The sequence below is a fragment of the Hirundo rustica genome, chromosome W, assembly GCF_015227805.2.
Source record: "Hirundo rustica isolate bHirRus1 chromosome W, bHirRus1.pri.v3, whole genome shotgun sequence".
NCBI classification, from domain to species: Eukaryota; Metazoa; Chordata; class Aves; order Passeriformes; family Hirundinidae; genus Hirundo; species Hirundo rustica.
In genome coordinates, this window is record NC_053487.1 from 23,513,989 (window position 1) to 23,525,500 (window position 11,512).

The 11,512-nt window shown below is 45.7% G+C and overlaps 3 protein-coding genes and 1 non-coding gene across 4 annotated transcripts; 3 read left to right on the forward strand and 1 right to left on the reverse strand.

Annotated features, from left to right (window-relative positions):
• Positions 1-474: 474 nt before the first annotated feature.
• On the reverse strand, positions 475-1,514 carry NDUFA1 (NADH:ubiquinone oxidoreductase subunit A1). Its single transcript, XM_040089001.2, has 3 exons — positions 1,152-1,514; positions 867-956; positions 475-570 (listed from the first exon to the last, which is right to left on the reverse strand). Exons 1-3 carry the CDS (start codon positions 1,251-1,253, stop codon positions 550-552), a joined length of 213 nt encoding a protein of 70 aa, XP_039944935.1. The 5' UTR covers positions 1,254-1,514; the 3' UTR covers positions 475-549.
• Positions 1,515-1,633: 119 nt separating this feature from the next.
• UPF3B (UPF3B regulator of nonsense mediated mRNA decay) lies at positions 1,634-8,497 on the forward strand. Its single transcript, XM_040088999.2, has 10 exons — positions 1,634-1,813; positions 2,043-2,149; positions 2,252-2,358; positions 3,093-3,191; positions 3,538-3,648; positions 4,330-4,373; positions 4,958-5,146; positions 5,639-5,781; positions 6,488-6,800; positions 7,619-8,497. Exons 1-10 carry the CDS (start codon positions 1,634-1,636, stop codon positions 7,763-7,765), a joined length of 1,440 nt encoding a protein of 479 aa, XP_039944933.1. The 3' UTR covers positions 7,766-8,497.
• RPL39 (ribosomal protein L39) lies at positions 7,809-10,733 on the forward strand. The gene is made up of 3 exons (XM_040089002.2): positions 7,809-8,844; positions 9,070-9,173; positions 10,435-10,733. The coding sequence occupies exons 1-3, from the start codon at positions 8,842-8,844 to the stop codon at positions 10,481-10,483; spliced, it is 156 nt and encodes a 51-aa protein (XP_039944936.1). The 5' UTR covers positions 7,809-8,841; the 3' UTR covers positions 10,484-10,733.
• LOC120765016 (small nucleolar RNA SNORA69) lies at positions 10,188-10,319 on the forward strand. The gene has a single exon (XR_005704346.1). It is a non-coding gene; the product is annotated as a small nucleolar RNA SNORA69 (small nucleolar RNA).
• Positions 10,734-11,512: the final 779 nt, after the last annotated feature.

Genomic DNA, 11,512 nt, shown 5'->3' on the forward strand with positions numbered 1-11,512 from the left:
GACCCGATAAAGCAGAACCAGTTGATTAAGAAACCAGCAAGAACCAGGTTCCTGGTTTTGGCCAGGACATACTGACCTGGGAATTAGCCAAACCTTCACTGCACCTGCTCAGAGACGGAGGTCAAATAGCGAACACCGGGAGGAAAACTTCTTACTTCATCAGAAGACCCCTGCCCACAACCACCAGGAGGTGTGGCACCACAGAAGACTAATTATAATATGAAGCGTGAGAAGGCAGAGAATGGGCAGGGAATGGGTGGGCAGGGAGGTGTGGTTTTGTGAGATCTATGTATTTAAACCTGGAATCTGTCTCGACCAGGTACGCATGTATGGAGGAAAATCCCCCATGTGTCCCAGCTGTAAATAAAACAAACCTGCTTTACAGTTTTAATTGCAAAGTCTTTATTCCGCTACTCAGTGGGCACCTGGTATCCAGCAAGGGTCACCCCACCACAGCAACACAAATACAAGGGCTGAACACATGTATAGCTTTATTTTAAAGTTAAATAATTTTCTATAGATACATGAAATTTTCAAAGCGTTGGCACCTTAGTCTATGTTCTCCAGACCCTGAAAAATAAAAAAATAGCAGCTATATTTGTGTCATTCTTGCCACTAATGTGCAACAGGGCATATCTGAAAATGAAGATTTTCAAACTATATTTAATTACCCATATTCTTAATTAGAACAAAAATAAAATGCACATCCCCAGAGGCAGGCCAGCTGCAGGCACCGAGTGAGATCTGACAGCCCCAAGAACGACCAGTGCCCATTTAAGCGGCCGTCCCAGAGCTTGGGGATGGGGGAGCACCGCCTGGGTTCTGCTTCCCCCCGGCAGTACCTGCCCAGCGCCCCCAAAACCTGCCTTGGGCACATAGTGCTTGTTGACACCCGATAGCCGCCGGTCCCTTTCCATCAGGGTCCACTCGTAGGGATAGCGGGCGATCCTCTTCTCCTGCAGGCATAGAACTGCTTGTTAAGGCCTCGGGCAGGGGCTCCCGAAGGAAGGCGGAGCGCGGGGTAAGGGGAGCCCCGGAAAGGAAGGGATCCCAGAGGGATGCAGCAGACTCGGGGATAAGGGCGGCTCCGGTGGGGAAACGGAGCTCCAGGGTCCCGGATCTCGGGACCTGCCGCCCTGCCCCGCGCTGACCTTGCCGCCGTGGCACAAGCGGTGCATGAAGACGGTGGCGATGCCGGGGATGCTGAGGCAGACGCCCATGACGGCCATGCCGGGCAGGATCTCGTACCACATCCCGCCGGTGCCGGTGCTGGTGTCGGTATCGGTGCCACCGCCTCTGCGCCGAGTGCCGGGGCACTCCCGGCCTGCCCCGCGCCCTTCCCGGCCTGCCCCGCGCCCCCTCACAGCAGAGCGGGCCCGAGCGGGCAGCAGGAACGGCACAGCTGCCAGGGAGCAGTCCCTTGGCAAGAAATGAGGCCGTGCCCGCGGCCCGATACCGTTCTCGGTCCCGGCCCCGGTCCCGGTCGCTGACCCCACCGGGATCAGCGGCGGACGCGGTGCACTCTGGGAGTGGTAGTCCAGTGGAGGCAGCGGCACCTTTAAGGCAGAGTCTCGCGAGAGGAGGTGGTTATTGGGTGCGCGCGGCACTGGCCGGGCCCGGAGTCAGGATCGGGATGAAGGAGGACAAGGAGAATGCCAGGCCCAAGGAGCGGCGCGGAGCCTCCGCCGGGACGGGAGCTCTACTGGCTGCGGGGCCAGGCACGGGCCCTGCCGCCGGCACGGACGGCAGAGCCGGTGCCGCCGAGCTTGATCGCCCGGAGCGGCCTAAGGACAAGAAGGAGACGCTCAGCAAGGTGGGGCCTGCGCGCCGCCGGGAACGGCGCCCTTCTTGGTAACGGGGATCACCCTCTCTAACGGGCCCCTCCTCCCTCCGGTAGCAGGGCTTCCCCTCTGTAACGGGACCTTCCCCCGCTAACGGGCCGCTTGCAGGGGCCTCCTGGGGCGGGACGTGTCGGGGAGGCGCGGTAATGACTCGTCCCCGGCGCTGCCGCCGCCCTGAACGCCAGTCCTGCCGTGCCGCAGGTGGTGATCCGCCGGCTGCCGCCCAGCCTGACGAAGGAGCAGCTGGAGGAGCATCTGCAGCCTCTGCCCGAGCACGACTACTTCGAGTTCTTCGCGAACGACTCCAGGTACGGCCGCCTGCCCAGTCCGGGAGCCGCCGCTACCGCCAGCCGGGCCCCAGTGGCGCCGCCGCCTCGTCAGCCCAGCGCTCTCGGTTTGTGTCTCTGCAGCTTGTACCCGCACATGTTCTCGAGAGCCTACATCAACTTCAAGAACCAGGAAGACATAGTCCTCTTCAGGGATCGCTTCGACGGCTACGTTTTTGTCGATCACAAAGGTAAGTGAACGGCACTCGATGGATGTTGCTGCTTCCCTGCTGTCTGTGCCATGTGCTAGTTGAGTTTTGGAGGGGTGAGCGTGAGCAGCCACGTCTGACTTGTTTGGGTTTAGTGCCTCAAATAACAGTTCCAGTACATCTAGAAATACATACGTATATAGTTCCAATAACATTCTAAGTCCTTTAAATTAGATGGTTTGCAGTGTAACAGCACACTGTGTTTGCCATACCCAGCTGGATTTGTGCAACCATAAACATAGTGCTCTTGTCGGAAGATAAAACTTTAAAGCCTGCTTGTAATGTGTTGCATTCTACTATATTTTGTCAAAAATTGAGATTTGCCTCAGTTGCATTAACTTTAAATATTCTTTCTTGCCCAGTGAACACAGAGTCTGTAGGATGAGGCCATTACATGGTGTGGTGCCACTGAGGTGGCTGAACTGACAGTCACGGGCAGTCTTAAATCTAGTATGTCCTTCTTGACAGTCTGTGAATTTGCTGGTTTGTTAGTATAGTGAGAGTGTTAAGGTCATGAATTCTGCTGTCTGTAAAGTGTTGTGGTTTTTTTAATTATTAAATGGATTTCTGAATACAATAAATTTTTTATGCTGTGTAAGTATTCTAGTATTGCATATTTCTTGTGAGACTTCCTTTCCTGCTTTAGCTGTGGACAATATAATCTATTTTATATCCATTTCATCTTTATTTTAATGTGGGGTTTTTTCTCTCAACAGGTCAGGAATATGCTGCCATAGTTGAGTTTGCACCTTTCCAAAAAGCTGCAAAAAAGAAGAGCAAGAAAAAGGATGCCAAAACTGGAACTATTGAAGATGGTATAACAGTGAGCTAGTTTGTTTTGCATGTGTAGACTTGAAACTCTTAGCAGTAATTTTGAATGTAATGTTTTTACTGTGACACTATAGTTCCACTAATAGGATGTTTGCTTAATTATATGTAAAGTTTATGAGCACTGCTTTGTCAGCTAGAAATCTGTTAAATGATCATCCCAGACAAACATAATACAGCAGCTCATTTGAGAGCTGCTAACTTATGAAAAGGTGGCATATAAACAACCCAACATAAGTAAATGTAACCAAGCAGTGCATGATGCAAATACTTTTAATGCTACAGTATCTCTTCTCCCCCCCCCCTTTTTTTTTTTCCTTCTCTTCTGTGTAGATCCAGAATACAAGAAGTTTTTGGAAAGTTACAGTGCAGATGATGAAAAATTAACCTCCACTCCTGAAACTTTGTTGGAGGAAATAGAGGCAAGAAACAAAGAGCTAATAGGTATGGAAATCTGTGTAGTATAGTTACATTTTCCTAGATCACAAAGAAACAAATATGTTTTGTAATTTGAAGCTCAACCTGGAGGAGACTGAATTCTCTTGTGTATTTGTGTTTAGTATTTCTTAATCATTTAGGCTAATATTATTCAGTGTGTTTTGTTTTGTTCCCATGCTGTAAATTCTTCTGTAGGTGTAAGTTTTAGATGACATAGTAATCCTGTTGCAGATGTTTGTTAGCCAGACCAAGCTGCGGAGTGGCTGCATTTCAGTGAGATGCAGTGGTGTTTAATGCAGTGCTGTGATCAGTGATGTTCCATGCAGGCACAAGTTAAGAGAGTGTGGTTGGGTAAAATACCACCAAAAAATGACCAGGTTGCTCTTTTTAAGTATCTTCAGGGATCTCTTTAAAAATGAGTGTCTGGGAAAAGCCTAATGCAGGCTGAATGTAGAGATAGGTGTAATGGATATCCTATAAGTATCCTAAAGAAGTTTATAGAATCTTAATAGTTGCCACTGTTTGGAGATAGGTTTGGAATACTTATTTCACTGCTATATTGCTGTATGTGAGAAGAGACAGATAGGGGAATGTGTAAGACTGCTTCCCTTCATATAGAGCTTTGTTGTAGGTATTGCAGTATTGGATAAGGCAAAATATTTACTTTTAATTTTATCTATTCTCTAGCTAAAAAAACTACTCCTTTACTGAACTTCTTGAAAAATAAACAGGTAAGATTTACCTCCAGAATTTTCTTGTTGTTTGCAAGTACAATTTGGTCATTGTATGTTGATACATTTCTGCCCTTCCTTTTGAAGAAGGAGTTTTTGACCCAACTTGTCAACTTTTGGTTCATATATTTTAAAGGACTAGAGTGTTAGAATGGTGGTGCTTTGTGTACATTCTGGTCACAGCAAAACACCTCTTGTTGCACTGACAAAACAGATTCCATTTTAGTGTTTCTATTTTTAGTGCAGTATGGCTGAGATGCTTGTAGATGATCTTTCTCCTAGCACATATGTTATTTTAACTTCTAGCAATGGAGAAAATCAGAGGTGGGGCAGATTTAATTAAAATTTGAATGATCAAGGCTGAGGCCAGTGTTGTATTTGAGTTTTTTAAGACAGTACAAATTAAGGCTTATGAGTAAAAAAAAATACTGTCGCAACATGTTCAGGTTCACAACAACAACATATGACAGGACTTTTTTTTTTCTTTTATAATAGAGGCAACTTTGAGGTGAGTTGTTTGATGGCTTAAAGAGATGTTTCCTGGTGTGCAGAGACACTATTTCTTTTTGCTTTTACATACACAGAGACTGAGAGAAGAAAAAAGAGAGGAGAGAAGGAGGAGAGAATTAGAAAGGAAAAGACAAAGAGAAGATGAAAGAAGAAAATGGAAAGAAGAGGAGAGAAGGAAGAGAAAAGAAGCAGAAAAATTGAAGAAAGTAGACAGATGCCCAGAAAAAGAAAGAGACAGATCAAAAGAAGAACCAAAGATTAAGGTCTAGAACAGTTCTTTATTATAAACTGTTACATTCCCTTTCCCCTATTATTTGTATATCAGTCTCAAAATGTACTTTGGGTATTGTATGAAGAATCACGTGAGTTTGGTGTTAGTAAATGACCAATTTTTTTGTAATATTCAGTAGTAGGCATTGTAAAGGTTTACATGCTCTAATGTGTCATAGTAATATTTAAAGTTTTTGTCATATGACTGTTGTACATGCTGCGGTAAACAGGATTGTGAATTTGCTATGGAATGGAGACTTTTTAAGCTTTCTAAAACAGCCTGGTTTAGGAGAAAAATCCTAGTCTGCTGTGTGAATAATGCTTACTCATACACTCCAGCTTTTAGAAATACTGTGATTTGCAGTAATATTTTTTTAATGTTTACTTCTTACTGGACTGTGGTTCCTTTGATGCAGTTTTGGTGTTGTGCCAGACAATATGTATTAGAGTGAGCTTTTTAGTTGAGACTTCTGTTTTCTTTGTAGCTACTTAAGAAGCCTGAAAAAGACTTGGAGAGAAAAGAAAAATCCAAGAAACTGGAAAAAGAGCCTCTGAGGGAGGAAAAAAATGCGAGTAGTGCCTCTGCCAAACGATCTGATGGGGAGACAAAAGAAGATAAGGCAAAAAAGTATTCTAGTACTTGCTATAAATATATATGTATCTATAACTTGTTTCCTGATTGTACTGAGGCTTAGGCCGCTCTGCTATGACCATGTTTTGAAATTCCTTTCAAATGCTTTTTCTCATATAAGGCATGGGCTGTGTTCTCTGTGTCAGTGCACATCCCTATAATTACAGAAAGCTCTGTGAATTACCTGGAAATTCTTCATTAGTGGACAAATTTTAATATTTTTACAACTCATTATAGGAACTCCACTAAGGGAGCCCGTATGTAGGTGGCTGCAGCAAGCTGTGAGCACTGTCCTTGCAATGAGATAATTATTATAACCATGGCAAGAGATGTGTTCTCCAGTTACCAGTCCCTCTAAGCCTTGTAAAAAGTCAAAGTGGAAAATGTAATTCTCAACAGCTCCATGATCTGTTCAAGGTTCAGTTTCTCATGCGAGAAATACAGATAAGACAGACAAATTCAGATGTTTTTTCAAAGCCAAAAGAGACTCAGCCAGCTATGCAAGTAGGAGGCTGGGAAACTCTAGTGGTCAGTGTCCTCTCTGGGTGTCATGCATGACTTGAGCTATCACAGCCTCCCAAGATCTCCCTAGTACCTGCCAGTGTGTCGTCTTCCTATTGCGCATATACTCCACTATTACATTGATCTCCCAGCTCTGTTTGATGAATTTTTGAGCTTAATTTTCAGTTTTGTCTTCATACAGATCAGAAGATGAGTGTGTAAAGGACTACAGGGACCGAGATAGAGATTTTGACAGAGACAGAGAATATGAGAGAGCACAGAGAGAGAAACTGAAATGCCAAGAAGAAGAGCGTCGGAGGCAGAAAGAGCGCTATGAGAAAGAGAAGGTTTTTAGAAGAAAAGAGGAAGAGGTGAAAAAGGAGAGAGACTTATTCAGAGAAAAGGGAAAGAAAAGTGATCTTACAGACTTTACCAGCAGCACAGACAAATCTGAGAAAGTAACCAAAGATGATAAAAGAGAAGATACAATTAAGAGGGATCGTATCAGAAACAAGGTGCTGGATTTTAAATTCATGTGTTGATTCATAGGGATCTGTGGTTTTTAGGATAAAAGCACTTCAGGGAAAGAACCATGTGGTTTCTCTATTGAAACTTTTCCCTGTTCTGCAACAAACTGCCATTGCTAGAAATGTCCACTAAAATTTGCTTAACAGTAGTATTTCTTGTCACTGTGTAAGAACTAATCCAAGAAAACATGGGTTAAATTGTAAGACACTGATCCCTTTTTATTTGCTGACTTGTGCCATAGGCTATCTCTTTAAGGTGTTGGTAGAGTATCAGTAATCTGTCTGCTGACCTTATAGGTGCCTGAAAATGCATCTCAATGTGGGAGTGTGATTGAACAGATTCCTTAAAATAGGGAACTGCAACTTGCAGAATATGACATCCTCTAGACTCAAGAAATAATGTCTCGAGTGTAGTTTTATGTACTCTACAAAATCTGGTTTTGCAGCATCATTGTGCTTGTTTTCTGTATCACTTAAGACATTGTCAGGTATAGATGAAACTCAGGGTTTTGAAACTTTGAAGTTGGCCTCTTCTGAGAGTGTGTGAGCTGAACTTAACAGGAAACTTCTTACAAATAACCTCAACTGTGAGCAGTGTTCTTTGTGGCTTGAGCAGGGATGTTGCTTTTCAACAGAGACAACCTTGATTTGGGGCAATTGAAGTTACTTTGCCACCACTGTGGAATAATTAAACTTAGCCTGAAAAGTTTGAATTTGAGCCATTTCTAATACCATAGAAATGATGCCATAATAACCCTGAGAGCAGGGAGCTATGAAAGAGTCTAAATAGTTTTGATTTATTTCAGGATCGCCCAGCAATGCAGCTGTACCAGCCCGGAGCCCGAAGCCGGAGCAGACTGTGTCAGTATGAAGACAGTGCTGCAAAGCCCCCAGATCAGGGAGTGGATAAGAAACAGGAGGGTGAGACCAGTCACACGAAGGAAGAGGAGTGACTGATGTGCCAGCCTTATGTCTTCTGTCTGTGCAGCCAAAGAGCATGTACTTACGCAATCCAGAAGTGCCTCTGGAGCAAAAAAGGAACAAAGGAAGAAAAGGGAGCATTGTGCTGTTGGATATTTCTGGTTAAAGAACCTCAGTGTAGATTCAGAATTTGAAATGTGTTCTCATTGTAATATTTTTGGTTATTTGAACTTATTTTCCCAACATCTAACTACAACAGAAAAGAGAATCTTTGCGAAATAGAAAGACTTTATAGCCTTAAGTTTGATAATAAATAAGTTGTGGTCAGGAGGGGACAAGACCTGGATCAAAAGCCAGAGCTCTACTCTAAGGCAATTAGAGCCAGTGTTGGATGCACTTAAGCAGACCAAGCTTGGAGTTGCCTGGAGTTAACACAGGTGTTGCTGTGTTGTGTGGTGCTCCTATGTGAGGTAGGGAAGCTAAAGTGTGTCAGTCTAGCACTGAGACACATACACAGGCTGGGGTTGTTGAAGTACCAGTGAATAGGAGCCTTTTGGCACATAAGGGGCAGAACATCTGGCAGTGCAGTAACCATGTTAGGGAGGGAGAAAGCCGTCCTCTTCAGTGGTTCTCTGGATAAAGTAACTTAAGTTGGAGTGTATGAATAAGCTGGCTGAATAGTTGAATATGTCTTGATAAATTCTCATGTAAAGTCTCCCTACATTGAAATGTTTATTTTTAATCAAATGTAGCTGGTTTGGTCATCCTGTTCTTTTCCAGCATTTTCCTTTCTCTCAAGTCTGAAACGCTTCTGAACTCCTGCTCTCTCGGAACTGCTTCCTCTTCTGTCATAACTTGAAGTACTGTTTTACAGCCCAGAACGAGACTTCGCCAGTAGCAGCTCCTCCCGGTTTTAGCCATAGCTGTTTTTTGTACTAAACCCAAATAAACTCCCACAAACTCGCTCGGCCGCTGCCGCCCCTCACTGCGTGAGGGACCGCCGGGCCGGCAGGGGGCGCTGCGCCCGCCCCGCCATCGCCGCTCCGCCCCCCCCCCTTTCCGCCTCCTCGGACGCCGCCATCGCCGGGACGCCGCGCCGCTCCGCGCCATGGTGAGACATCCGCGGCCATCCGCGCTCTCCCGCCGCGCCCCGAGCCCTCTCCCCGAGGTCGCCGCGCTCGCGGGTCCTGGCGGGCGGGCCGCGGGGGCGGCGGGTCGGAGCGGCCGCGAGGGAGCGGGAGGGAGCCGGGTGCGGCATTGCCGGCTCGCCGAGGCCTGGCGGGGCCGGGGCTGTGCTGCGGTTGTGTGAGGGACTGACCACTGTGCTCTCTTGCAGTCGTCGCACAAGACGTTCAAGATCAAACGCTTCCTCGCCAAGAAGCAGAAGCAGAACCGGCCCATCCCGCAGTGGATTCGCATGAAAACCGGCAATAAGATCAGGTAACGAGCTCGGCTGGTGTTTTCTGAGGAGCTGCGGCCGTGCAGGCTTATTCAGGCGGCCTGGGCGGTACGGGCAGAAGGCGGGAGCTCATGGCGTTTATGCCAGCAAAAGCGCAGTTTTGTGGCCGTGAGGGCCATGCAGGGATGGTAGGGCAGGTGAGGCCTCTTGAGGCAGTGTGGGGCTTCCATGCCATTTTGTTCTGTAGTGGTTTTGCACCAGTGCTCTGCAAGTGTTCACAGACGTTCAGTGATGGTATGTGTAAAGTGAAAACCTGAACTGTACGTGTGGATTATTTATTTCAGATTTTGTTCCCTGGTAGCTTCTCTGTTCCTGATGTTCCCTTCCCCAATATCTGTCTTCTCTCATAGCTGCCCCTTTGGGCTCCTGCATTTTCAAGGAACAGTTCCTGAGCATGGGTGTTCTGAAGTTCAGGGGATGGTGTGTAAGGGAGCAAAGGACTTTATGGGAAATCAGATTGATAGTATGAGATGCTTGATATCTGACTGTAGAATTAATTTGCCATAGTTTCTTGCTTTTCTGTTGTGTTTTTTCTCTGGTATTGTGCTTAGAGCAATGCTGAGTGCTGTGACACACTGGGCGCACATGGTGTGTGCGCAGGGTGGTGCCTGTCCAAACCCTCTGGTTGAAAACTGCAGCATAGTTTTTTATCTCATACACTCCTTCATCTTGGCTTTTTAAGGCAACAAAATTCCCTCTTCTGTTTCTCCCTTTGTCCTAAGCAGTGTGGAGAGCAACAGCAGCACTGGCTGGCTCAGGTAGTGACCTGGCATTGCTAGGTTCTCTTCCTGTAGCTGCTCCCAACTTGTTTCTAGGCAGGATCAGTGGTGCATGCACTCAGCTGGATCCTTGTCTTCTACATGCCAGGTTAAAACTGGGTTCTGTTTCAGCTAAATTTCAGTACTTTTAAATACTTGACCATAGGGCAAAATCACAGATTCTTGTCTCCTGGCACTTGAGTAGCTGGGCCATTGGTTCTGTCCAAGCTTTGTGTTAAAGCAGGCTGCAATTGCAGCGCTTCCTGCTGTGGGAGTGCTGCCATTTTCCTGCTGAGAGCAACTCTGTTAACACTGTCTGTGGTTTCACCCTCACTGTGGTGAAAGCATTTGTTCTTAACATGGACAAGTACATGCTCACAAATTAATGTGCTTTCATGGAAGAGACGTTTTCAGTGTGCTATTCTGTTTCATGTTTAACAAATGTGTCTGTGCACTTTGCTAATTCACTCTGCTTTTGTCTTAGGTACAACTCCAAAAGGAGACACTGGAGGAGGACCAAACTGGGCTTGTAAGAGAGACTGTCCTGGGAGCTCTAATGAACACTGGTCTTTCTGTGTCAGATTGATAACACTCTCAAGTCATTCCTTCTGTGGTGCTGGACTGCAGTCTCCAGTGTGGAGTTTTTATAAGCTGGTCTGGGATGTTGATGTTAACTGGGAAAATCTTTGTATCTGATACATGGAGACTGTTCTATTACTGTTCTTTCAGGCATCACAATGAGCATTGACAGTGCACAGGCTTATTAATAAATATGGACCTGAATTACTTTTGTTTTTAGAATTATTTCATATGTATGTGGTGGGATTGTAATAATAAAATTCATGGTAATGTTAGTTATATTCTCACTTAAAATGAGGAACCTTGGCAGCTCTTTTCAGGTAGAGTAGGCTGTGTCTTCCTTTTCACTGAATGTAAACCTTCAGGAACAAAGTACCAATTTTAAAAAAGAAGTCAAAATCAGACCTGAAGAAAATCTCTTAAAAAATGCAGTACTGTAGAGTGTAGCAAATAATGTCTGTGTACTCCCTAGAATATTAAACAATGAATTTTGTTCAGGAGTCTGGGTTGATTTGATACGGGTGCAGGTTAGTATAAAACATTCTCAGCAGGCAGAAATTTAAGATAGGGTTCAAAGGGAGAGTTTGCAGCTATTTAAAAAAAGGGGAGAGGAAAAAGGGGATTAAAGGTCTTTGGGTAGTTGGCACTCCAACACCCCTGTGCTGGTATTCTCTGCTGGGGCCTGTGAAACCGATTTACTACAGGGAAGTGGAGGAGGAGGCTGTGGCTCTGCACCCAGTCCTCTCTGTTCACAGTGCTGAGCTGGGGTGGCTGCTCTGGTCAGCAGGAAATCCCTGCTTGCTGTGAGCCTGTTCTCAGCTGTGGCAAAGCCCATCCTGACACTGAGAGCTGCCAAGGTGCTGGTTCATTCCTGGGTTCAGCCTCAGGTTGTGGGTCTGTTCCTGAGAGGCAGCTTCCTGAGGAAGCTTCAGGCTGCCATACCTTCCGTGTTGCTGCTTTTCACATTGAAGGTAAATAGATTT

What these genes read in the sequence shown, in the direction of transcription:
- UPF3B (XM_040088999.2), top strand. Translation starts at nt 1,634, where the DNA reads ATGAAGGAGGACAAGGAGAATGCCAGGCCCAAGGAGCGGCGCGGAGCC. An exon ending in TTCTTCGCGAACGACTCCAG is followed by an intron (nt 2,150 to 2,251) that starts GTACGGCCGCCT and finishes GTGTCTCTGCAG; the next exon opens with CTTGTACCCGCACATGTTCT. An exon ending in AACTGGAACTATTGAAGATG is followed by an intron (nt 3,192 to 3,537) that starts GTATAACAGTGA and finishes TCTTCTGTGTAG; the next exon opens with ATCCAGAATACAAGAAGTTT.
- NDUFA1 (XM_040089001.2), bottom strand. Translation starts at nt 1,253, where the DNA reads ATGTGGTACGAGATCCTGCCCGGCATGGCCGTCATGGGCGTCTGCCTC. An exon ending in GCTTGTGCCACGGCGGCAAG is followed by an intron (nt 957 to 1,151) that starts GTCAGCGCGGGG and finishes CTATGCCTGCAG; the next exon opens with GAGAAGAGGATCGCCCGCTA. An exon ending in ACAAGCACTATGTGCCCAAG is followed by an intron (nt 571 to 866) that starts GCAGGTTTTGGG and finishes TTTATTTTTCAG; the next exon opens with GGTCTGGAGAACATAGACTA.
- RPL39 (XM_040089002.2), top strand. An exon ending in AAAACCGGCAATAAGATCAG is followed by an intron (nt 9,174 to 10,434) that starts GTAACGAGCTCG and finishes CTTTTGTCTTAG; the next exon opens with GTACAACTCCAAAAGGAGAC.